Source organism: Lampetra fluviatilis, chromosome 9 (genome assembly GCF_964198595.1).
Source record: "Lampetra fluviatilis chromosome 9, kcLamFluv1.1, whole genome shotgun sequence".
In the NCBI taxonomy this organism is placed as follows: Eukaryota; Metazoa; Chordata; class Hyperoartia; order Petromyzontiformes; family Petromyzontidae; genus Lampetra; species Lampetra fluviatilis.
In genome coordinates this window covers 11,609,195-11,636,603 of record NC_136283.1, presented here as the reverse complement: position 1 = coordinate 11,636,603, position 27,409 = coordinate 11,609,195, and the positions used below count along the sequence as shown (strand labels likewise).

General features: G+C 47.1%; 1 protein-coding gene across 8 annotated transcripts in view; it reads right to left on the bottom strand.

Moving 5' to 3' along the window:
* Positions 1-27,409, bottom strand: part of LOC144934194 (rap guanine nucleotide exchange factor 2-like) — a 231,928-nt gene that overhangs the window by 58,790 nt on the left and 145,729 nt on the right. For all 8 annotated transcript variants that reach the window (XM_078859767.1, XM_078859765.1, XM_078859770.1 and 5 more), the window contains one exon: positions 11,805-11,880. In XM_078859767.1, coding sequence (XP_078715893.1) covers positions 11,805-11,880 — 76 coding nt within the window. The remainder of the gene's footprint in view (positions 1-11,804; positions 11,881-27,409) is intronic.

Here is a 27,409-nt window from a genome sequence, read left to right as displayed (position 1 = left end):
GCAAGCGTGTCTCACGCACAGCATGGATCAGTGCACTTTGCAGGCTCTCTTAGTGAATAAGGAATCAAACATATACGTGCAATTTAGAGAATGTCAAAGCTAGAATGCCAAGTGCCGGCCGTGAGAGTGCAGGCTGTTAAGAGTTATCTGCAAGCGGATTGTTATCCGCGGGGTAGATTGCTCCGAATATCAGTGGCGAGTTTGAGGATAAGAGTCACCGCCCGCAAATGTGGGGAATACGACGCGCGGAGTCTGACTCTGCTTGTCGTCTATCCACAGGATACAAAGCCTGCTACGCCAGTGCCTCTGGTCATTGTGCACCGTAAGTACACGTGCGTGCTAACCATTGAATGCCGACAATAGATAGGCAGTATGCAGTGCAAGGCTGGTGAACAAGCCTGCAACCGGGCCATGTCAACCGCTGCTGCCTGGGGTGCCGCGGTGGCGAGATGTTAACTCCCTTGCCTGGTGTACAGGAGGTCATGGGTTCGATCCCAACCATGACACCTGTATATTTGGAGTTTGCATGTTCTCCCAGCGGTCGGGTGGATTTTTCTCCGTTCCCCCCCCCCCCCCCTCCACATTGAGAAACATGCATTTAGAGTATTTGTCTGCTATGTATTTTCACATAAGCTACGTCGTTGAGCTATCATTTGTGGCCAGGACGCTATATATATACATAGCTTAGTGGGTCGTCACCTGGTAAAATAAAATATTGTTTCGTTTAGACTGCAACGATCTCGATATTAATAGCGCACAACGGAATTTAGCTGTAAATTAAAGTCAATATTACAGCACTACGTGGAATGCTATGTTCACAAACAAGATTAAGCATTCATGATGGACATCATCAAACGCTCTACCCGCAGGCTGCATTGTGAATGCAAAGCGGTTCTGGTTCAAAAACCCCGTGTGATTTTAGGTGGTGACCTTGAGAATCTGGACTCTGGGGAGCAGCCCCTTCATCTTGTAAAGCCATGCACAGCTCGTCAATCACAAATCAACAGGCCCATGACACCGAGGGGTGAAATAATCAATTGTCAGAGTTTCAATTCACGTCAAACGCGATATATAAAAAAACGTAAAGCGCTGGCAATCTGGATCATCTGGAGGCTGAAAGTAATACATTTCTCGTGACAAAAGAGGAATATGCAGTTGTCCAAGTGCTTTATGAAATTCAAATTGTATTTCAGAGATATGAATGTTGAAATGAGAATTTCAGGCAATAACAGTTAAGGCAGGTTGGGAGTTGGTGGCACAGTGGTGAGCACATCGCACCTCAAGTTCAGCCACTTGAGTTTGATCCCCGGCAAAGGGCTGTGCATATTTTTTGTTATTAGTATTACTACTACTATGTGTGAAGACACTGCGACTGCAGAGAGTGACACAAATGGGAATAGATTTTGCCAAGGTAAGAAATAGAAGAAAATTCCGGCTCGGGATCAGAGATAACGCGAACACTCTGGGTACGTAGTCTCGAGCGCAAGGGCTGCAGGAGAACAGAATGAGGGGTAGAATCTTTTGACGCCGTGTTGCCACAGATTGGAAGGTTTATCTAAAAGGAGATTAACTCAACCCAGCAGACAACCTCACGACACCACGGCAGAGTCGATGCGAATAGGGAGCGGGCAGGGTCTATGGATATGCACCGTTGGTATTCATCGGCGTAAAAATGTTCGTTGATGTTCAAGCGTAACATGATTTTGCAAAAGGAGAAGCTGGATTGAAAAATTGGCCCAAGCAGTGCGTCTTGAGACACACCACAGTAGATGAGCCAATTGTGAGAAGGAACATGTTACATTAAAAAAAATAAAGTTAAAAAAAGTGAATTAAAAAACTCATTTGGGCACATTGGCCTCAAAATTGGAAGCAATCCGGAGTTTGCCTCTTAAACCAATTGCTGCCTGGACATTTTTGATTCCACAAGACAACTACAAAGGGCTCAAGTATGACTTCCTTGCATGGTCGATTTTGCTCTCTGGCTTCGTTGCGTATTAGAATGGCAAACATTAATGCCTCCCATCACCAGGCGCTGCTGCTATTATCAAGGTCTTATTTATTCAGCACGAGGCATTTGGAGGAGGTGCACAATCCACAGTGGGGTACGCGCGAGCCCCAGCCTTCAAGGAGCGCACGGGCAGCAGAGCGCCACCACTCTCAGGGCATCCTTTAAGAAAAAGCGCCACCTTGCTCCGGACGCCGATGACGCAGCAGCAGCACGACCGCCGGCCCGGTGACATTGCTGCAAAGCGCACGCGCTCCCGGCTCTCGCACGATCATCAGAGATGGTACTCCTACGCAAATTTCCAGGTGGTAATAGCACGGAGCATATTAGCCACCTGCAGAGACCCAGTGGTGGGCGTCCGTGAATGATAAACAGCCGTGTTTATTTTATCTGCACAGAACCAAGGTGCCTTTACTGCTGCTTTACATTTAATTTGAATCTTTGGGGATTAACAGTGCAGTGTTACGCCTATGAATATAAATAAACAACAGTCTCACTTGGATTTATAATAAGAATTCAAAAAAATTAAACGTGTCAATCCACCGCTACATGAGGGCCTCCTTACACTGTGTCGGTCATGGTGGTTATTTGACCATACCTTACCATGTTGGTTTTCATGGGTTGTTGCAGTGGGGTATCCAAAATCAGGTTACAGTTCATTCAATTTCAACATTTCTGACTTCCATGACCTCCGTGACTTTATAAAATGGCGATCAAAGGAAACTATTTTTTAATTTTAGCAGGCAAGGCCCACTGAGGTATATAGCTCTTTTTCAGAAGCGACCTGGCCACAAATAGTAGCTCAACTTTGTGCCTTATCATGTGGAAATTGATATCAGCCAAGTAATTTAAACGCATGTTTATAAATGTGGAGAGAAAACCCAGAGGACCCGGATAGAAATCCAGACGACCACGGGGAGAACATGCAGGGTCAGGATCAAACCCACGACCTTCCTACATACCAAGCGAGTTATTTAACATCTCACCACCAAGCATCAGAACTCCGATCATCAGAACTTCCTTCGCACTGTACGTAGCCAATCGTGCTAATCGGAGGCACAGAGGAAGGACAACGAACTAAACACAAAAAGCAGTTCGAAAGAAATTCGTTTTTAATCTATAAGATTTAAAAATGCATAGCTCCAGTGGCTTCCTAATAGCAGAAGGAAGAGTGTTCCAGACAGCCGCATCAGCACACCTGAAAGGGCGCGATGCAGCGACCGTCTTTGTTCGATGGTCAGCCAACTGCCGATGCTGTGAAGATGACCGAAGTTCGCATGATCATGGTTTGTGCTCCTTGACACGAGATCAGCAAGGTGCTGTGGTTCATTTATTGTGTATTGAGTGCTTGTGGGTTGGGGGGGGGGGTGAGGGTCTTTATGGAGGGAACTCATCAAAGAGATAGAGGTAGACGGCAGCCTCTCGTGAGAGCGGGTGGGACCCCGCGAGACAACAACGCATCGCCGTTACCGTGCGCGAGAGATGTGCTCGTGTTTCAGGTCGCCTGGTTTGTGTACCCAAGTGAGAACTCAGGAGTCCTCATTCGCAAGAGTGACACGGGCCACTAGACAATGACGAGAGCAAAAAAACCACGACAAACGTCAGCAACGTTGATCGTAGCACAGAGAGCCTGGCAAAACAGCCACGGCTCCAGTTGTGGATTCACTATACAACGCAGTGCCTGTAGTGAACGTTATTTAACACTCAAGAAGTGCAAATATTTCAGCACGATATTTTCTCTTTGCCAGAACAGCCCGTGCTCAGTAAGCATCATGAAAACTTCTCCGAGCTAAAACAAAGGCACCATCTAAAGTAAGTTTCCCGTTCATAGGTACGTCAAGTATTAATTACCTGTTCATAGGTACGTTAAGTACCAAGAACCTGATCATGGGTACATCAAGTACTAATTAACGTGTGCAATTGTATTCTCAGGAGGCAGAGATAGCTTCATAGCAATCATCTGCAGAATCTGTCCTCCGACTGTATATACGTAACTATACATGTCGTTACACGAGTTGTGTTGAAATTATTTCTCTTAATAAGGAGCACTTTGTTCTCGGCGGGGGAAAGGAAAAATCACCTGGTTTTTTTTGCAGGGGAAAGGCCATCTCCTTAACGTCACGCATCCTATCCTGTGCTCGTCACAACACCGTTATTTATGACACGCAAAGTCGCCGCGGTAGTAGCCGCTTTCCGCATTCACGGTGCGGGACAACGGTTCCGCGAATTGTCATGATTCGGGGGGGGGGGGGGGGCGCTGTGATTTAATAAAAAAATCGCGACTCTAATTTTTTTGTTATGGATTCACCGTTCCGTTACCATCCTTCCGCATTTGTTCAGACTCATTTGTGTGTACAGATAGGTTCGCTCTCTCAGCGAGCGTATCAGATGCACACATTTTAAATAAACGACACCCGTCAGCACAAAGTCATGGACTTATCGTGAGGGTAAGAATACATTTGAATAGATCAATCACTTGCGCATTGTTGATTGTTGCCTGCTGCACACTGTATTTGTTGAGGCAATAATGTTATTACCCTTAGACGGATCATGTGCCGACTCAAGTCTAAACCGAGAGTTTAACTCACAGAATTGCAATTGACAGTCAAAGCATTAATGAGCGCACACCTCTGCCACATGAAGATACTGAGGTCAGCACTCCGTGTGTATGGACTATAAAAGAGGGAGGGAATTCATCAAGGTAAGGCTCTCACGTACACGTGGCCCGCACACCGCACGCAAGGCATCGTTGTGAGGTTGTCCCAAAATACCCAGAGACCGTAACGGACATGACGATATTTGCTCTTGACATGGGTGCACTCATCTAGGTTTATGAGGAATCGCCGGGAGCATCCTTGAAGGGCTAGTTACGAATATGGCCCAGGGGTGGGCAGTGTCGCACAGAGGCGTTGAGCAAAATTGTTTGGCACAGCTTACATGTCATTGCATTGTACACATTACCTGTAACATCCCCACAGAGGCAGAAGGGAAAAGACAGATTCAGATTGGGCAGGGCAGACAGGAGACTAGTTCAGTCTGGCCTGCACCTGAGAGATAAGGGTTGCCACCTCTTCCACAGAGCAAACCTCGACATATTTCTCGAGGTCTATCATCAAAGCTACGCACATTATCCTGCACAAAAAGTTCAACACGACGCCACCAGATCTCTGAGAGATGGCTGTGGTGATGTTCTGTTCTAGGTCGGGCGTTCGTCGAGTGCCAAAGTGGCTGAGTGCACAAAGCCTCCTGTTTTCACAGAAGGATAAGAAGATGACTCGAGAATCATTAAGAGAACCAAGTTCCCATTAGAGAACCAGCTTGGCGCAAAGAGGCATGCTCCAAGTGCACAGCAAGGTGGCGGCAGACGTGGGCCACAGTGGTGACTCATGCAGGGAGCACAAAGTGCACGGCCCAGGGCCCATTCAAGTGACAACAAAAAGGGGGATCAAAGAGTGAAAATATGCCAAGAGCTCCGAGTTTGAGGTGCGAGGCAGCAGCGACACGCACTCCGTGTGCCCACCCAGGGACTCGTGCTGCTAATGAAGCAGAACTGTCATGTGACTTGAGACAAGTTGACACAAACTAAATTAATACTTTACGGTTTAATTATTGCACATGTGGGCCCACTTCACAGTGTGCTGTCAGTGCTGCTAGGTTAGCATATTCGCAACAATGTTACCGGAGAGTTGTTGCTCCTCTGTGCATCTATCTCATGTTCCGAGGGACCTCGTTAACTGGACTTCATTAATCAAAAATTGTTAAACATCTTCATTTACATAATTTATTGTACCTCTAGTTTTCCAAAACGGAAGAGTTTTTCTGTAATATTCCACTCATTCGCATGTTGCGATATATGCAGATCAGAGCCGTTTGATTGGATGGGATTTGTCACATGCACCTTACATCTCCCCATACGACAACTAGGTGACTCAGAGAAATACCCTGCTAGCCACGACTGGTTTTATATAAATATATATAAAAGATGGGTGGTTGCCGACAGGTCACGGATGAAAGAGTTTTTTTGTACAAACGAGGTGACGATTCTAATCCATCACATCCTCCTCCGCCACAGAAGCTGGAAACGAATTGACAGCTGCTCAGCTGTCTTGTGTTCAGCCACGGCTGAGTAATGGAACAGGAATGTGTGGAAGACCTCCCACACTATAGGGGCAGCAAGTTAGCGGCACGTGCCGACGGCGGTGATTCACAATTGACTGTTCTTAATGTTACTTGAAAAGTACTACAAGTCCAGAAATTAGTATTTTAGGTTTAAAGTTTAAATTCACATTGAGTGTCAAATCATGCCACGGCAAGTGTTGGAAAATTAAAACAAGAGTCTGAAACTGTCCCAATGCTATTCTATTGCCAAATGCAAACTGTCCAGTGATACAGGACGTCACAGGGTGTTAGCCTCAATCATCGACTGCAAGACCACGTCTTTCAAACATGTTAGCTCGTCACTGCACGGTTCACTCGTGGAAACAATGCGCCTTGATGCGGCGTCCGTGTTCCACAAGTCAAGGCACGGGGATCATGGGTGCGAGTGAGCCGATTGCTCAATGGGGTCAGGGGAGGCCAGCGGCTCGAAATCTGCCCTCCTAATTCAATCGAATGTGTCCCATAGGAAGCTGGAATGTGTTGGCAATAGATGGGACGTTTGTGTATTTAGGTGGCAATGTGATTCAGACGGAGGGTTGTTTGGAGGGTGACAGATGCAAAGTGTGGGCAGGGTGGGTTTCTGATGGACTCTTTTTGAGAGGACGACTTTAATGTGGAGGGAGTGGTGTTTGAGGCAGGAGTAATATCAATGCTACTGTGTGGGTCAGAACTGAACTTTAAGCCTAGGTCCATGTGGAGAATGCGAGGAATTTCAGAGTAGGATCAGCTCTAAATAACTTGAAAATTATGCATATATGCCGGAACAACCAATTCTGCACATGTAAACAGGAAGAAGAGGTTGTGATTGGCGAGCGATGTGTGCCCGGTGGAGGTCACCGAGGCTGGTGCAGGGGCTTGGGTTGGCCGTCCTTGGGTATCAGAGAACGACTGTGAAACCGCAGTGGATCTGAGGCAGGAAAGCGAAACGGCTCCATCGATGAAAATGGCCAAGATGACGTCCTTTGTCAGGGATGCAATCCGGTGTGTGCAGCCACAAAAGCTCATCGCAGGGTGAACTGCAATTCTCTGCCATTTTCGATGCGACCGAACGTATGTTAACTGAATTATCCAGCTTAACACGTAGGCTTTCGCGACCAATATAATTAAACATCGTGCTCAGATTGTAGATGTTGTGGGTTTACTCTCCAACACACTGGTGTGCTGAAGTAATAACTAATTAGGACGTTGTGTGCGTCGGGTGGTGGCGGGTTTAACGACACATTTATATTTACGCAATCTAACCCAAAAACAAACTATATCATGAATGATCCAATCGCAGTTGCAAGCACTTCTGAGTTTTGAAAAGTAGCTCGCGAAGAACGAATGGGAAAGGATTTTCTCCGAAACTATGAAGAAGACCCGAGATGCGACCCCCGCTGTGTTTTATTAGGTCTAAGGCCTCGGATCGTTTGTTTGTAAAGGCGACACGGGTGTGAACACACAGCGTGAACGCACAGCATGAACACAGCAGCTGCAGCCGCGCTGCCTCGCGCTGCCTCGCGCTGCCCGCATGGCAGGCAGCAGCCACCAGCAGCCTTGCACTACCCGGAGGGACAACTTAAACAAACAGTAACCATCCACAGACAAACAAACATGTTGCCTCAACTGGCTCCCAGCTGGTTTAAATAATAATAATAATAAAAAAACACTCCACGTTATGTACAGAAAACACCGTTATATATCATGGCACTTTACCCACCAAGGGCTCGGCTAAGTCTCCAGGGCTTGCTCAAGTGGGTCATGATGAGGACGTCTGGTCAACCGAGTATTTTTTTTGCGAGCGAGAGGAATCCCGAGTACCCAGAGAAGATGTGCGAGGCGATACCGCTTAAAGAAACCGCAAACTGTATTCGTGCAGATGGGGGGGTCTCACGATTGTGTGGAGGCCCCTTCTACGATGGGTCATGTTTTTGTAAGAGATTTTCAAAGGAGACAAAACCCGCATTGAAAAGTTGACATTGCGTGGACACGCTCTCGTCCATTATATGCCGCCTTTGCTTATTAACACCCGCGTGTTATTCCATATACATCACATTAGCGGATTAAAACATTCTGATAATAAAATGAAAACAACTTTATGTTTCGTTTGCAGTAACAGCTTGACTTCAATTGAGCATGAAATAAGCAATGATTGGATTAACTGGCGAATGGTCAATACATTCAGTGTGCAAATGCTCAATGTGCACATTCTTAATAGGGCAGCGTGAAAGCACGTTTTCATCACAAAGCTACTTTCTATGTACCTATTTGATTAATCAATCGCCTAGTGTCTCCAACGACACAAAGACTGGTACCGCGAGCGCGCGAGAGAACGGGCCACGTGCCCCAGCGTGCCCCAGCGTGCCTGCACGCCTTGGCTGCAGTGCCGTGTGATCTCTGTGTGCGCCCGCTCTGCTGTCAGTGTTAACCTTTCAGAACTTTGCAACACGAACTGTGCATTTCAGCAGTGTGCGTGCCGCAAAGTATGGTCAAGCGATGTAAATACAGTGCAAGTTTGACTTGGTCAAACAAAGGCCACTGGGAAAACATCGTTTGAAAGTGCCATAATCCCGATTGAAGTATTGGCCAATGCTTCTGTTTGTCAAAGATTTTTTGTTGGTAAAAATGTGACACTGCTTTTCTATTACCTTTAGCTTCCGTTGGATTAACATGGACTTGGTTCTAATTTTCATTTATTTTTTGATGAGTTGAGAAATATCTAGCTTATTAGGGTTATGATGGGCACACTTAAATGGATTTGTAAGGCTAGCTTGCATGCGGACAGCACAGGCGCGTGGAGGCTGTTATGAAATTAATTGTGGCCATAGCGGAGGTCCCTCGGCAGAAACGCCGGTTTACGTACGTACACAAATTTCAAGCGCAAGGATTGCGTTTTCAGAAACAAACGACCTGCCAGATGTGGGGGCCGAATTGTAATGGCAACGCATGTATCTCAGTTTGTCTACAAATGACAGAAACTGCCATTGTGTGTTGCAAACAACATTTGTACTTTTCAACAGATGGAATTTTACAGGTAAAAAAACAAGCCATTTTCAAAATGTCAACAACAACACAGCTATCGCCACAGAAAATGAGATTTTATAAGGGCCCTATACGTCCCCGCACCTAATGGGGCACATTACATCCTACGTGCCAGTCACTGCATTGATTCAATCTCCATCTAAAGCCAGGCGTGAGAAAGTGTCTCTGTAATGTTTGTCCAGGTTATATATATATGTGTGGCCACGTTAACCAGGATGCCACCACGAGCAAATTGGAAACAAGATGCTACGGACAGATCCACTGACACCGAGCACCCACAGTCTTTTCGATGTAAAGCTTCTTTCGTGACTGCAGGGATTCATCTTCTTGGTTCTTTCGGTAAAGTCACGTAGAAGGAAAATAATAAAACATAATAAAATAATTCTCATGACGTTTCGGCCACAACGCAAGCAGCCGTCTTCAGGTGGAGAACAGGTCTGTCGAGAAGGCACAGTCCGAGAGTCTGAGACTCTGTCTTCTCCACCTGAAGACGGCTGCTTGCGTTGTGGCCGAAACGTCGTGAGAATTATTTTATTATGTTTTATTTTTATTATTTTATTATTTTCCTTCTACGTGACTTTACCGAAAGAACCAAGAAGATGAACCCACAGTCTTGTTCCTGTGACGGGGCGATGCTCTGCACGTGGCTCTCAACAGGCGCTGGACTTGTGCACATGCGCCCGATTTTGCAGCATTTCCTATAATAGTGGGCAAATGTCTGTGTGACAGTGATCAAAAGTGAGCTCCTCATGCTGTGATGCTACAGCTTGCCATCTGCATGCCCGGCTACTGTACATCAAAGCAATTTCTGCTTGGTGGAATTGACAAGAGCAAACCAAGCACACCATGGAATGGAGGGGAATTTTGGCTGAGGAAGATCACGAGACTCCAGGTGATATGCACTTTTTGCTGGTGCCAGAGGAGTCAGAGTCATGATTGATCTCTCCATTAACCGGCGATAGCTGGCGGATGTTCCTCTCAACAAAACATCGCAAGATGGAGACACAATGTGAGCGGAACATCTGGCAACTCGGGTAAGAAAACATCGCACACTCCTTTGTGAAACTGCGTTGGCAGAAATAACGAATGCGCAGCACATTCGTGAATAACACTGCCTGTAAAAGTAAAAAAAAAGAAATATATTATAGATGCTGTTTTGGGCAATTGCCCTCCTGCATAGTAGAGAAGCCTGAGAAAGGGAGTGTCTCCGATGTGGAGACTGGACTATACACTATGTGGCCCTGACTGACAATAATATTAGGAATGTCTCTAGTTGAATGGTTGTAAATTTACATGTGATGAGTTGGTTTTTTAAAGAGACAAATCCTTTAAAAGTCAAAAGTTTAAACTAATTACACGTAATAACTTTTGTTGCGGTTTTGTGTCTTATTCTCGAGACACCCATTGTCGACCCAGCTTCTCTCACCGCTCAGCGTTGTTCAAAGAGGCCGGCAAAGAATGTTCCTTGGGAAAACCTCTTCCCTTTGAGGTGGAGGTTGAGAACATTTAGAAGATGTTTTGGTTTAATTAATTTAATTTCAAGGAACATTTAGTCTCTCTGCTGTCCAGTTAATTAAACTCATTATCTGTTGTTTCTCCAAGAACATATTGGCAAAGGAGCAGATAAACTGAGCCGCACGTCGTTCCAAGCTGCCAGGTGTTAAGTTCTCTATCCTGGCAGCTGGTCTTTACCACCGCTCTACAAGGATTTGCAGCAGCACTCAAGAGTTTGGCACAGCTCTGAGTAACATCAGGCCTGTCTGTGGCGGTGATTGATGGTTCTTCGGGGTTGTTCTATTGTAGGGGTATGTGGGGTATTATTTACTACAAGTGTACATGTATACGGATGGACTGTACGACATGAAGAGGGATAGCGTCGTGGTTAGTAAGCTGTGTTACGAACCTGGCGACCCGATTTCGATTCCCACTCACGGTCAACACCAGTGACGATAATCTGGTTTGGGCCTCCGCTAGGTCGACTCAGCCTCAAATGAGTACCTAGTGCATTGTGTAAACATTGCCACTTGGGAGACAAATGCGGCTGGGCATGGTGCCAGCCCACCCACCCCCTCGTGTGCCGTATCGGCCTTGCAAACAGCACTTGCCCCAACAATCTTTTAAAGACTATACGTGAAATCTTTGTAATTTGTTTGTACGACATACACCGGTCCAAATGAACGTCCAGTATAAAACATATTCCCCCTGCAGCTCACGCTCACTGCCATTTTCCCTCAAGCAAACTCACGTGGCTTTAGTTTAAAATGCTTTGAAAAGCGGCAGTACACGTGTTTGATACTCTGAGAAGTGCCGAATGTTGTCTAAATGACTGTTAGTTTAAACAGTTTTTCAGTCATCGTATGTTCCACCATGCAAATATAAAACTCGAGTATAACCGACAATTCCATATTTTTGCAGAACGGCCACATTTTTTTAAAATGTCACGCTCAGCCTTTCGCACCATTATTCACAGCGTTTGATCGCACGTCAGGGTGATTAGCAGCACTGTGTGTCGATGTGGAGGTGGGCGAGTGCTGCAGGAGCGACGTTGTGAATGTCTGAGATGCTGCCAGCTATGGGCGCCGTCACTGTTCACCGAGAGGGGCGACCCCACGACACTCACCACGATCATTTCGGAGGGCTCCAGCACGATGCATTCTGTCCCTCTCTGGAGGCTGCTCACTGACCGCTTGCCAAAGCTGCAACATAGTAAGGGGGGGGGGAGGAAGGAACACCACGTCACCATATGATCACCAGGCACCATTCACGACTTTCCCCTTCCAGCCAGCGCTCGTACCGGGAGCCGGCATCACGCAGCAGCAGCAACAGCAGCGCCACGGCCACCAGCCATCGCAACAACAACAACGGCCGCCACTAAGTGGCGGCGACATCAACATGGCGCCCGTGCAGGCCAGGTGCACTCTGAGGCCGAGTGAAGTGTCGAAGGCTTGCTGGCGGGAGGCCTTGGGACAGGCCGAGGCGATCAAAGATCCCCCCCTTATAACCTGAAAAGACTGTTTGGGCAAGTGCTGTTAGCGTGCACCTATGAAGGCACACACACACATGCGCTTCACTTGTTGCCCGCTTCCGCATGAGGGACACACAATGTTGCTGGGATTTGTAAACTAGAAAATGTTGAGGATGTCATCCATGCTGGAGAATGATGACGCCAAATGGCGATGTCAAAATTATTGACATATAGAAGTGCACTTTGTCGGTCGCAAAGTTTTGTAGTTTATGGTTGAAGGCTGCATGTTATTAGTTGTATTGTTTTGTAAGTAACGTATAACATCCTGTCGAAATAATAATTCTACATGGGTTTTAATAACCGGGCATTAAAACTACACACAGACTTGCACTTATTTTGAATTTCGGCATATTTGTATCTACTTTACCTAAATAGAAAATAAATACAGGCAACCTAAAATGTCTTGTAATTTACAAGACGTAACATTCTACTCTCCTTGGAGCTACACCATTACCTCTCTAGATGAACGTGAAATTCAATACGCGCTTATTTCTGGCAACATGCAAGAAAAATAAATAGTAATTACATCTACAATACAACTTAACCCAAACAAGATCAAACACACATGCTGTTTGCACATTGAACCTTAAAAGCTCGCAAGTTACGACCTCAACGTAACCAACATGGGGACATCAACCTCCACGGAAGGCATAACGGTGAAAACGCAAGAGACTAAATTTCGATTTAAAGCTTTCGTGACTGCAGGGATTCATTTTCTTGGTTCTTTCGGTAAAGTCACGTAGAAGGGAAGTAATAAAATAATAAAAATAAAACATAATAAAATAATTCTCACAGCGTCTCCCCGACAGACATGGTCTTCACCTGAGGACGGCTGCTTGCGTTGTGGCCGAAACGTCGTGAGAATTATTTTATTATGTTTTATTTTTATTATTTTATTACTTCCCTTCTACGTGACTTTACCGAAAGAGCCAAGAAGATGAACGCAAGAGACATCGTGGAGACGGGTTAAAAAGCGCGATACCAGCACCGTGCCATCATCCACGTGAAAGAGTCGATATAACGCCGCGCAGTATACCGTTTCAACAAAGCAATCGCGAGGCCGGGTGGGAGTAAGGCGCTCCTCTAGAATCACACTCCTGGACGCAACGCGCCACCCCCGGCACAGGGCGTCCGGACTACTGGTCCCACACGGACACGCGCCGAATAGACACACATGCTGTGGGTTGTTCCTTTGGCCCGAAGCCCAGCTCCCAGGCCCCATGCACTGCGTTGTGGTGCTTATCTCCACACAGAATCTTTTGATTTTCTGCTAAACTTTACTTCTACCAGAATCAATTCTGACTATCTGCCCTAAAAATAAACACTCCTATCTGGGTCTGGGAGCCTCTCAGCGCTTGACTTTGGCAGAGTTCCCTGGCACCCCCCCTGGGGAGTGGAGGGGGGGGTGCATGGATGTGGTGCTGGTGGAGGCGGCTGCACGCCCTCATCAGCACCAGACTGGAAAGGTCGAATGACAAAATCAATTAGGTATCAGAGAGGGCTCCGAGAGGAGGCCCGGTGCACGTGCGGGCTTGGCGCAGACTTCCCAACACAATGTAAAGCGGCTACATATGAACATTACATCTGGATCTGTCTGCCAACAAGCCGAAGACTTAAGGTGAAAAATAATAGTGATCGTAATTGGTTGCATTTCAATGGAATTGGTTAAATGCCTAAATTACTCAAAGTGCCGAATTTAAAACATTAAATATGGGGGGACCCCAAGTGGCAGTTGTCCCTGTGTGGCACAATGAGACTCAGCACTGGCCTGACAGTGGGCATCAGTGTGCCATTGGAGCACAATAATTGTTTTGTGAAATAGCAATTAAATTGCGGGTAGTATTTATTGGTTTTAAATCTGGCGCCGGAATATCACGGGATCTTTAACGTCCACTGTGAGGCAGGCGGTGTGCATTTTATGGCTGATATGGCCACAGTTTAACCAGGGCGGCCTGCCGGATTCAAACCGCGAACATCTGCAACGAGCGGAGAATGCGCTACCGCTGGGCCATGGAGTCAACGCCCCTTTTTGTGTTGCGTGGAAAACATTTCCAGTTGCTTACTTTAGTAAAAACAAGAAAATAAAGTCAAGAATTTTAACATGGTTGTGAAAAAAAAGCATTTGGATGGAAATATCTCGAGATTTGTTTTGACTGAAAATCACTGCACTGACAGAGATCGCAAACAAAAGGTGGAAGGGTTGAGTTCAACTCTCAGTCTAGGATCGACTTAGGCCATTATCCCATTGTGGTGATAAAATGAATAGAGTACTCCCTCTGTTAACAATGACATCGGTTAACGTTTTTTTTTCGGTTAACGTTTCGCCTCCCATAGGACCCAAATGGTTTCGACTAACGTTAACATTTTGATTAATGGTAATGTTTACGTTCTGCACGCGGGCGCCAATTTTAGCCAATCCGAGCGCTCGTAAGTGGGCTGAGCCATGTCCCCAGCCAATCAGCGATGCCCATTTATGAGCGTTTTGACCTCGACCGCCTTCGTTTACAATGTTTTCTCTTGTGGCAGTGGAAAACAGCTCTTTTGCAGACTCAGTGATTTTTACCCATTGTTCAACTTATGCAGTGAGAATTCGATTAACAGTTATTTCGGTTAACAACAGTTTTGGTGGAACGGATTAAAAACGTTAACCGAGGAACTACTGGACAGTATCGCCACGTGAGAGATCAAGTTGTCCGGATGAAGGGACTGATTCCTGTCATAAGAATGTGAATTTCCCGTCACTGGTTCAAGGCCACTTACGGAGATAGGCGCTGAGGCAGTGCCCATTTAAGTAACGAGACACTGACGGGTTTCTACGAAGAGCAAATTGTCCAGTCAAGCAATTAGAGAGACTGCCAGTTACCCACTATAATAATGTGTCCTAATCATTGAACCCTAACTCGCAGACGTCTGCAACGCTTGCATCTGGCTTTTAATTTTCTGATAAAGAGTCTTAGGCTGTCTGAAGATTATTTAAAGTCAACAATAAGGCAATCAAAATGTAAAACAACAAATGAATTCATCAACGAGTTGGGGACGGTATGGGGTCTTAAACAAAAAACTGTTTACTTAAAGTAACCAGTGATCTTTATTGGGAGAAAAATACCATTGGGTTCACAAGCAAACCAAGGAAAAGAACACGCAGCGATTTGTGGAGATGGATGCTGCGTCTCATGAGCTGGCTACAAACATCCGTTTTACAGCCACAGACAAAATCCTCATCACGAACAAAAAAAAACACTCAAAGCTGGGGCAGCTTCCAATCTTGGTTTATACACACGCGGTGACGTATAAGAATAACAAAGATCAATTTACTTTTGGCTGACTCCACACCAAATACTGTAGCCCGTTTAAGAAAATAGACTTTCTGGAAAATATACTGGTGCCTAATTACAAACGTAATTAACGGCATCGCTACTGGGCTCCAAAGCCATGATGGGAATGGATAACATTGTTTGCAAAGCTGAAAATATGTTGACCCTGACAATGAATTGCAAGTGCTAGTTGAGAAGCGGCGTTAGCCGATGCACGAGCGAGCACGCGCACCCCTTCCCGCACCAGCCACTCCGCACGCGCCGGCATTCAACGCTTTTCTTTCATTTGTCTTAATTAAGGCCCTGCAGAAAATGTAATCCTGTGAGCGCGTGCTGGCTTCCGAGAGGCAATCAGCTTGGGATTTCCGCGGATGATGCGCGTGCCGCATATAGTCAAGATAAACCCCGGCACGCTGACAGGCCCGTCTCCTACGGGAATCGCACTGCGCCGCTGGATAACCGGAGCAGGCCACCGCAGTGCGCGCTTGATACAGTAAGATCCGTTACGTTTCTCCACGCATTCCAGCCGCCTCCGAAAACAACTGTGCCACGCCGGCCAGCTGGCCGGGCGGAAGCTGTTTTCATATCGGCTCGAGAGAAATGAGTCGGAGAAAGGTGGCTTAACCCTGACACAGCGTTGGGGCCACGGGATGGGACACCTCCCAACGCAGCAGCCCCAGAGCCCTCGAGCCCTGGGCAGTCTGCACCCCACTGAGCGCCAGAGAAAGATCAGCTGTGGAAAGACCTTTTCTCGGACAAGTCGCAGAAGCTCCACACAGTTATTTCCAGGTCATCCAACGAGCACATTTTGATGATCACATGGCCCACACGGTGAAGTCACGCGAGGCTACGGACCTGACTTAGGGCTTTTATTTAAATGAATGTTTAATGTGCACTCCGACAAGCTACACAATATGATTACAGCCTGCCGACGTCTATTACTGATATCACAGGTTTAATTCACCCCATGAATACTCTCCACTAACATCAATTATAATTGCACTGTCAACATCATGTAAATGGCCACTGCAGAGAAATTGATTGGATATGTTCTAGTTAATGCAATGTGAAGTGCCTATTCACTTTGCTCTCCCCTTGGTTTGATAAAAAAAAACATTGAAATTACCAAAATAAATCAATGCACGGTGAAACCCATTAGATGTCATAGAAACCCTAAACTTAACAGTAATTTACCTCTTCAAGAGCTATCAACAAAAGCCAAGCAAAATGCAATAAAAATCCATAAAAATGCATAATACATTGATGTCTTTCGATAACAACGAAAGAAACAAATGATTGCCGTTCAAACTGCATTTCACTTTGCCAAGTGCTTGCACAAGCTTTGGCCTCATTCCGCTCAAAGTGTGCTCTATTCTATCTGCCATCAATTATGAAAAGGCAACCGGGGGACGACAAAACAGCAGCCATGTGCCAGGAATTGTAATATGTTTAGTGAATGGCAGGATTCAGTAGATCGCACAAGATAGAAATATAGCTTGCATTCTTCGTTGGCAACTTCTCACTAACCCGGGATGAACGCAGGACGATGATTTCAGAGTTAACGGTGGCGTTTTTCTTCTCCCGCACATTTCCATGAAACAACACAGTCCTCGCGAGATGCAACGCGGCGAGCGAGTGCGCCTAACCATTCTTGACAAGCGGTGAGCGCCGGTGGAGGAAAGCGCGTGGGTCACGCCGCATGGGTCATGCCACGTGGGTCCCCCCCACCAAGCACTCCGTTACGGCTGCCACCCCTGTCCACCTCAGGCTGAGGAGAAGTGAGGCCCGGGGTCTCGGATGGGATGGCGGCACCAGGCTCGCCGGGGCCTTTCCGACAGCTCGCCACATCTGCTTCGACTAAGCGTCAAGAGCAGGTTCTGCGCAAGGCTAGCACAATATTCCCTTTGTAGCGCATTCGGTATTTCCGACCGTCCGGTCCCCGTCAGCTGGGGCTTTCCAATACAAACACCGCAAGTCGAGAGGTGCAGAAAAAATCCGGGCTTCCGAAAAAAATAATCACTGCGGGCACGGAAAGGGGAAGCTGCAGCACTAACAGGGCGCACGCAAGAAATGTAAACGGTGCTCGTCTGCTGGCTATACATAGCGCCACGTGTAAACAATGATTTCCATGAATTTGTGGTTTTCCTTGCACAATCTGTGGCCAGTGTAAGCCTAATGACTGAAAAATGCACGATGATTGCTTGAGAAATTTCCCCTCCCCTTGAAATCCATGCATAAACGTTGACATTTCTTGTTTTAAAACTGAGCCATGTGCATTGACCACAGCAGCACAAGGTTTGCCAGACGGCATAACCTAGTGAAATGCAATGCACATCCGTGTAATTTGGTATTAATGTAAGGGTTTTAATGGACGTGGCCACAACAGATATCCACGCTGGCTTGTGCCTGCTTTACTGGCATAAACAATCACTGTCTATAAATAACTCACAATGGAAACTTCCTGTGTAACACAAGCCGCCTAATGAAATGCACATTTGTGCCTGCCGAGTAGCTGGCCCAGGCCTCCGCGCTGGCTTGGAGTGAGTCCAGCCAGAGGCCACCATCGCCTGCCGACATCTGGACCTCATTACGCACACACGCACTTCCTGGCGCGTCGACCCCGCCTCTCTCCAAACACACGCGCACGTGAAGACACGCGCGCGTACAGCACGCACACGCCACTCCACGCCACTCAGACACGAGCCGGCACACCCACGCAACACAGATCTCCCTAAAGCCTCGACAGACTGTTGCGGCAAGCGCTATTAGCGAGCACCTCCGAAGGCCGGCACGGCGCACGACGAGGGGGTGGTGTGGCGAGCACCACGTTCGCTCGAACCGCCTTCGTCTGCTCGGTAGTGATGTTTACACACCGTATTGGGTACTCATTTAAAGCCGAGTCGGGCTAAGGAAGGCCCAGGACCAGTTCAGATATCGGTCACCGATGTTGGCCGTGAGCAAGAATCGAACTCGGGTGCCCGATCCCTGCTGTTGGGTTCAAAGTGCAATGCCCTAACCACATTGCCACCGCTCCTCACGCTCATGCGCCCGCCCACGCACACACAGCAGCAGCACCGCTTGTCCTGCCTGCAGTGACAAGGATACGCTGTCGGACGTCTCCAGGTAAAATTCACATATTTACAATACAGCAGAAGCGCCCAGAGACTTGGTGATTTGCCCCGCTGTTCGTGACGGAGACATCGGCAGGTTAACGCCAAACATTGGACGAACGGGAGCAGCTCGTCAATCAGCGCCAAAGTCTCTCGCTGCTGGGGCAAGTGGAGGTGGTTGTCCATCTCCTTCATGGCCCTGAAGCCAGTGAGAAAAAAACTACGCATTGCCACGGGGGCCCGGGTGTGGCACACCCCCTAAATTATAAATAATTATAACAACAATAATAACAACACCGCTTGTGCGTGTGTGTGTGTGTGCCCAGCAAAGCCACACTGAGTCCGAATAACTTTTCAGAAGGTTTCTGCTGCAAGTGATATGAAACAAGAGTGTGTGGAGAAAACCCAGGCATACGAAGGAAGAGCAACTGGTACGATGCACAAGCAGCAAAAACTACTTCTGTACTGCTTTCTAGAGAGACAGCTGGAAATATGTGTCCTGATAAACTTCACGTTGCTCACACAACCTCGTGTCAAGATGGATGTGACGCTAAACAAGATCTGCCTGTGGGGATGGAGATGAGAGCTGTTGGACAGCTCCTACAACCACGGCAAGAACGTTCATTCCGCACCACAACGCACGATCCAAGATTCCTCAAACCGACTGCAACATTCAAGCCATCTTCTTTAACTCACTGCACAAAGCTCACATTCAATGGCACTATGAGCAGTCTGAAACAATGTTCGATCCGACTTATTCTGCAGGCAAGCGATAGTTTTAACACGGATCTATGTTTGTGCTATTTTTCACGATTTCTCACGTGATTTTCTCAATGTTTTTTGCTCTGATTTCTATGTGCTTCATTGTTGCAATTTATTTGATTTGTTTTGCTTTTTTCCATATTTGTGACCAAGGTCACGCTTGCAAATTGAGATGCTGTCCTCGTCTCTTTTGAGTTTAGCATCACCAAAATAACCGCAGCGTGCTGCTGGGAGGGAGTTGGTCTCCGCAGCACAGCAGCCCCGCGTGCCCCCTCTGCTGTGGAGACCACCTGCCAGGGAGCCCTGTCCAGAAGGTGGGGGGGGGGGCCCTGGGGCCCCAATACCAGATGGGGGTCACAAGGGGTCAGTGGCGTGGAAGGCGTGGGGATTTGCAGATGTCATTCAAAAGACCACAGCTCAAATGGTGCACAAAATGACATTGCGTGTGAAAAAAATATGATAAACAGAATGTTTCACATTTGCTAAATATTTAATGGCCATGAACTATATTCCAGTTGTGCTATTGGCACGTGTTCCTGTTATGTATGTTGTTCAAGAACTGCTTTTGAATTCACTTCACCAGGCCACAACAACAAACACGACAAAAACCGATGGGAGTGCAAAGTCTAGGAAAGGCAAGCAAGTCACTACAAGTCAATACATACATTATTCGAAATAAATGACGTATATAAGCACAAATTGCTAAAGTACATTAATGCATAGCAATTTTTCAACACTAAATGCAAGCTTGGGCAAGCCAGTAAAAAACAACAACAAAAACAGTCCCAAACCACACCAAGACAACACACAGTCTCTCAATAAAATTGTACATTCAAATTGAACTATCGATACGTAGTTCAATTGTGCCTCCCAAGTCGGTGTTGCTGTATTCACATTGTGTAGATAAATACGCGGCAATGTGTATCAAGGTACCATACAGCAGGGCAAGCCGCATCAACTTAAAGAGTACACAAGCAAAACACAAGACGGAATTGACTGTAAGATGAAGTGTGACGCATTCATCATGAAAAATAAAGTTACGCAACATGTTTTAGTATTTATCAAACGTGATTTTATGGTTTAAATAAATTTCATTGTTTCTAAATACTTTTTTTCTCCCTTTCATGTTTGACATTTTATGATATGGTCCAATAAAAGATGGGTTTAATCAAATGTATAACTTGGAAGTTTTTATTGCTACCTTCTCTATAGGGCGGCCTCTAGCGCAAACACCCAGAGTTCCTTCGCACGAAACCCAGCCGCCTATCCACCAAACTACCAGCCCACCCATCCACCACCAACATACCCACCAACCTACCAGCCGACCAGTCCACTCATCTACTCACCAACCTACCAGTCCACCCATCCACCACCAACATACCCACCAACCTCCCAGCCGACCAGTCCACTCATCTACTCACCAACCCACCAGTCCACCAATCAACCATCAACATGTCCACCAACCTACCAGCCCAATCATCTACCCACCAAGATACCAATCCTCCACCAACGACCAACATACCCATCAACCTACCAGCCGACCAGCCCACTCATCAAGCCATCAACCTACCGACACTGCCGCCAACATGGATTTGGCATAAAGTCTTTCTCAGGTGCTCGAAACAGACTTTTGTCAAATATTACTACTACCAAACACTAATAACAAAAGTCATTATTAAATACGTGTCAACATAGCTGATTAACAAAGGATGGTTAATTTAAAAACAACTGCCGACTCAAAGAGCGGCGAGAGAGATGCGAGACGATGAAAGTGATAGAGCGCCTCGCGACGCGCTGGGGGTCTCTGAGCACTAGACCACCCTCCCCTCTTCTAACACACCGCGGCGGTGGAGGCGGCGGCCTCGGTGAGACACAACGAGAGCCCAGGGCACAGACCCCGGCCGCAGTTTAATCTGCGAGCCTCCTCCGCACTCCCCGCGGCGCAGTGAAGAACGCCGCGGCAATAATATTAACGGAGATCCCCCACCAAGCTGCGAGCTGCCCTCACGATTACAGAACTGTGCCGCCAGATCGCCGATTTTCATAATCTCACCAGACGCGGGGGCCCTTGTATCGTGATGCCGCGGTCCAACAAAGCACCCATGTAAGTGGCCAATTCTGTTTAATTGTCGGTAATTCTTTGCTCGGTTAAATTTAGCCATTGCAGTGCTGCTGTGACATACTTTATCACGGTGAGGTGGAGCTAATAATGTGCGCTCCACACAGTTGTTCCTCACGCTAGACCCCCACGCCCGCCATAATATCGGCTGACCTACACGCAGAGGCGGACGGAGAACCAGATTCGCATCTCGCCAGCGAAGATACTACCACCGAGACCACCTGGCAACTCGTGTGTGTGTGTGCGCGCGCGAATGCAGCGTCCACACGACCATCAAAAGTCGCCGAAGTTTTCGGCTCAAGTGCTGGCTGTGGACACGGGCATCGAAACAACTGGGCATTGAGCTCTTTGAAGCTGTGCCATGGATTTCCAGCACTCACAACAGCCTGAAGGTCTGCGCACTAATGTATTCGACCTTTTATTTACTTATTTCACTCTATTTATTCTCATATATTTGTTCACAAGTGCTGCCAGCTCCAGCACCAGACGCTGCGTTCAGGACCCGCAGCATCGCAACGGAGGAGCCCGTAAATCTGACGAGGAGATAACACTTTGGAACCGTCGAAAGCATCAATTAATCACTCGACTGCCAGCGCAGTAATCATGACCTGTGTGGCACTTGCCAGCACGGCACGGCCTGTGACATGTGGCTCCCACGGGACGGATATTTCATCAGCGAGACGTCGCCAGGGCTCAGCGCTCGACACCCTTGCAGCGCTCGCGACGGCCAATGAGCCAAGACGTCCTGCGAACGGTCATGATTCCAATGACCAACCGGGTCAATGCACTTGTTTAATCATCTCGCACGTGCATTATATAATACATTGCTGTATAACTTCATGCAAGCCATGTGGATTTTCTCGTCAAGGGGCATAAACCATCACGCGAACTCCGGTCATCCTCGCAGCGGCTTTTGGCTGGCCATCGAACAAAGACGGTCACCGCATCACGCGCTTTCGGATGTGCTTCTGCGACCACCTGGAATTCTCTTCCTTCCGATATTAGGAAGCCACTGGAGCTGTGCACTTTTGAATATAGATTGAAAACTCCTTTTTTAGAACAGTTTGTTGTGTTTAGTTTGATGTCTTTTCCCCGCACCTCCGATTATCAGTTGGCTGGGTATGGTGCAAAAGAAGTTCAATATGCGTAGATACATTCAAGCGAGGCCGATACCAGTGCAAGTGCATCCTTGCATGCTGCTCGTGCACGGTGAATAAGAATATTTGGTAACAATGCACAGTTCTGAAAACCATCAGGAATGACAAAAACCCCAATGATCCCATTTCCCAAATTATGGTCAGTTAGGCAGGTTCTGATTATGGAGTGCTTATTAGGCCAGCACAGCATACATGGAGGTAGCATGCGTGTTGAACTTCTTTCGCACCAGACGTAGCCAACTCTGCTAATCTAAGGTGTAGGCCAGCATCATGCCTCGCTGCCTTTGTTTCGCATGTGCTAATGTTTACACCAAACCAAACCCTTTTTAAAAGATAAGTCAAATATGAGATGGACAGGTTCGCTTGCAACCCATGGGTAAGGTTAGGCACCAAACCCAGGTCACTGGGATTGTAGCACAGGGTGCAAACTACTCCACCACCATGCTCTCCGGGATGGACAAATTCAACGATCCACCCCCCATAGCCTTCACAGACTGTTTGGGCAAGTGCTGTTAGCGAGCAACTACGCAGGTCAACACAGGACACCACACACACACAGGCCTCATCTCCTCCAGTGCTGATGTTTACACACTGCACCAGCTACTAGTTTAAGGCTGGGAAAACCTAGGGGAGGCCCAGAACCGTTTCAGATATTGACCAGAAATATTGGCCATGAGTGGGAATCAAACTCGGGTCGTCGAGTTTGAAGCGCAGTGTTCTAATCACCACACTTCTGCTTCCCATCCAAGGAATGCCACACATACGCTTATAGACAAACACACGTGCCACACTCGTAGACGCAGGTTCCTGCAGACACGCACATCACTACACGCATACACACAAACACACAGTCACCCACACGTGTCGGACACATGACCGTGCCGAAAGTAGGAACAACGAGCGATTTCCATCACCGAGCTCTCTGTCCTCCCGGCTGTGAGAGCCGCGATTGGTGAGCATCACCCGCGGTAGCATTTGCCAAAACCGACGTTGTCTTGGTCACAACACCCGACCCAAAAGCAGATACAAATTATTTAAATAAACATTCCCTTTGAACTCGGCTTCAAAAGCACGTTTCTAAAGCAGAACGATATTTGAAGATACGAGCCGCTGTGCAGCGAAGCGCGGCTCTGTCAGAGCGCGAGCGAGCTCTGCATCCTCAGCCGACAGGCTGCATGTCTCAAACGCAGGTGCAAGGCAGACACAAACTACCTGGTGGAGAGAGACTGAAGTCGGCACACATACGCGCCGGGAGCGATGAATGCAGTCTCCGAGATAAAAAAAAATGTGCATTCCTTGTTCACTGCTTCCATTCAACCTGAGGAACTAAATAAGTGCTCCCCGTGCCAGCTTTAAAAAGTCACGTAGATCAGTGGAGTACATGCAAGGTTTGATAAGGCTATCGTATAATGTGTGTAAACAGGCAGTTGAATGGTTTTGAAATTACAGCTATCAATAACACAAGTGTGAGATAACGTGGCATGCAGTCGGCATATTCATACGTAGATTAAGAACGTCATATTTTATCTTCTTCTCAAGGATCAGGCTCGTGACTGTTGCTACTGGGCAGCTGTCGGTAGGAGACCCTCCAACAACAGCAGGAGGCAGAGGATAAGGCTCGTAGCAATCCAGAGCGCTCGGCAGATAAAACATCGAGTTTACACCGTGGGGCGCAAGCTGGTGTATCTGTTAGCCTTGGTCTGTTAAACCCTAACACTTGGGTCTGTCCAGTGCCCTTCTGCCAGTCAGCTTCTGCCATGCATAGTGCATTAGCTGACAAAGACAACATAATGAAATAAACTGCATTTAGTAGAGAATGGCAACTCGTGTTGTTTCCGTTTTAACTATCTGTACAAAGATAAATACAAAGATTGCCCACATATCCTTAACACACTGTTGGGGAAAGTGCTGTTAGCGAGCACCTATGAAGGCCGGCACGGCACACGAGGGGGTTGGGTGTCCAGCACCACGCCCGACCGTCTTTGTCTCCCTAGTGGTGATGTTTACACACTGCACCGGGTACTCATTTGAGGCTGAGTCGACCTAGGGGAGGCCCAGGACCGGTTCAGTTAATCGTCACTGTTGTTGGCCCTGAGTGGGAATCGAACTCGGGTCACTGGGTTCGTAATACAGCGCGCTAACCGCTACACTACCGCTCCCCACTATCTGTACACACACATGCACACAAATCTTAAGACCATGCACACGTGATTTAGCTTTCATGAATAAGACTTTAGCAAGCTACCACATATAAAGCAGATTAGTACACGGAATAATCGATTATTTTTTAAAATCTCACAATACATGCACCAAAACATGTAAGAATAGATGTTTAGGTGTTCTCCAATTGACATTGTTTGCATGTAATCGGGGGAGGGAAGCAGTGAATAATTTAATCACTAACATTAAACAACGTGTAGATCTCATATCCTTCACTGTTCCAGGCTCTAACGTTTGAAAAAAAATATGTTTTCAACGAAATACAAAAAAATACCACAGCTTCTCCACAGCATAGTTCTCGGTGCCCTAGCCAAGCTATAACATGGGCGTCCTGTGGAAAGCGTAACAACTGTGGCTCGGCACATGACAGGATCATAAACCGAAGCTGAAAAGTCAGGGACATCTCACTCCTGAATTTACGGTGCCCCACGGGGCCCCACGCTCAAAACAACGAGGTGCTCGCTCTCTCCTGCACCACGCTTGCCTCTCGACAGCGATGTTTAATAACAGAATGCACGTATGTATGTTGAACTTCTTTCGCACCGTACTTAGCCAACCGTGCTAATCGGAGGTGTGGGGGAGGGACGACAATACTAAACACAAAAATAAGTTTAAAAGAAATTAGTCTTTAATCTAGATTTAAAAGGGGCCTAGCTCCAGTGGCTTCCAAATATCAAAAGGAAGAGCGTTCCAGACGGCCGCAGAAGTGCATCTGAATACGCGCGAAGCCGTTGACCGTCTTTGTTCGACGACTAGGCAAAAAACGCTGCGAGGATAATCGGAGTTCGTGTGGTGGTTTATGCTCCTTGCCGAGATCAGCAACGTATTGTGGTTCATTTGTGGCAAGCACTCTGTGTGTGATGAGTGCGATCTTATGTATTCATTCAGCAACCAGAAGCCAATGCAGCCCAGCGAGCACTGGACGAACATACAAGTTTGTGACTTGCATCCAATCGTTACGCATCACTATGGTGAAAAACAACTCTCAAATTAGCACAGCCGTTCCGTTCCCAAAGCCAACATTTTTTCACGTAGTGGCTAAAATCAGGATAGGCGAAAGGTCTGCATTATCTCCGAGAGAGAGAAAACGATTTGTGATTGGGGAAAAAATACTTTAGGGAAACCAAGGGGAAAAACCCCCCACAAAGACCGAACAATATTAACATTGGTAGCTCCCATCCACATTGGTAGCATCCACATTAACTGTAATTATAAGGAGTCATTGACTACCTGGAACAAGCAAAGAACTCCACAGTTGTGGCAAACGCACAGTTTAGCAAAATGGATACGGACGACTACTGAAATTCGGCGTTCGATAAATGTAACATTTGCCAAAGTGACAACCTTAATCAGAAGCAACTTGTTTAATACATTGATTTAGAAATTATTTGGCAAAGAGTGATGTCAAAATCAACACCAGGGTCGGTCGAAACTGTCACAGTGCACAACGAGCAAACAGCAGTGTGAATGTATGTGTACGTGTGTGTGTAAGCATGTGTTAATGTGTACGTGTGCGTGTGTAAGCATGTGCGAGCATGTATTAATGTGTGCGTGGATGAGCGGTAGTGTAGCGGTTAGCGTGTTGTGCGACGAACCCAGCGACCCAAGTTTCTATTCATTTCCCGCTCATGGCCAGCACCAGTGACAATTATCCGAATCGGTCCTGGGCCTCCCCTAGCTCGACTCAGCCTCAAATGAGTACCTGGTGTGGTGTGTAAACATCACCACTGGGGAGACAAAGGCAGTCGGACATGGTGCTGGCCACACACCCCATCGTGTGCCGTGCCGGCCTTCATAGGTACACGCTAACTGCACTAAAGCTATAGGGGGAATCTTTGTCTTTGTGCATGAGCGTGAGTACATGTATGCGTGAATGTGTGTGTGCGTGTGCGTGCGTGGATGTATTTATGTGCATGCGCTGGGGGGCAAGGTGAGACTGCGGCCGGATGTGCATGAGCGGACACGATGGGCGTGTTCCCCTGGCTCTCCCTGCCCCCACCGCCTCCACCCAACTCGGCTCCCAGTGCTCATCATGCCCTTGCCGCTCCTGATGCTGTGACATTGCTGCTGCTGCTTATTCATGTTGCTCGTGTACATTTTTTATTTAAGAGGCGTGAAAAACCTTGGACGTAAATGACAATGAGGCAATGCGTTCATGTCAATGCATGAAATGCGTGATTTTCTTAACGGGTGCAGAATATTAATCGTCGTTTCAAAACCCACATGTCGCATCCCTTTCTTGAAACCGACACTTTCCCAGGTCTCCCTTGAAAATGACACAAGTTCTCGCTGGCCTCTCACTTGACAAACATAATTTTTTTTTATGTTACCAGGTTAGGCCCACTGAGCGAGATAGCTCCTTTTGACAAGTGACCTGGCCACAAATAAATTATAGCTCAAAGAAATGGCTTATCACGTGGACATCGATCACAACCAAATACTAGGAATGCATGTTTATTATAAATGCGGAGGGAAAAACCGGAGGATCTGGAGAAAAATCCACGCGACCACGGGGAGA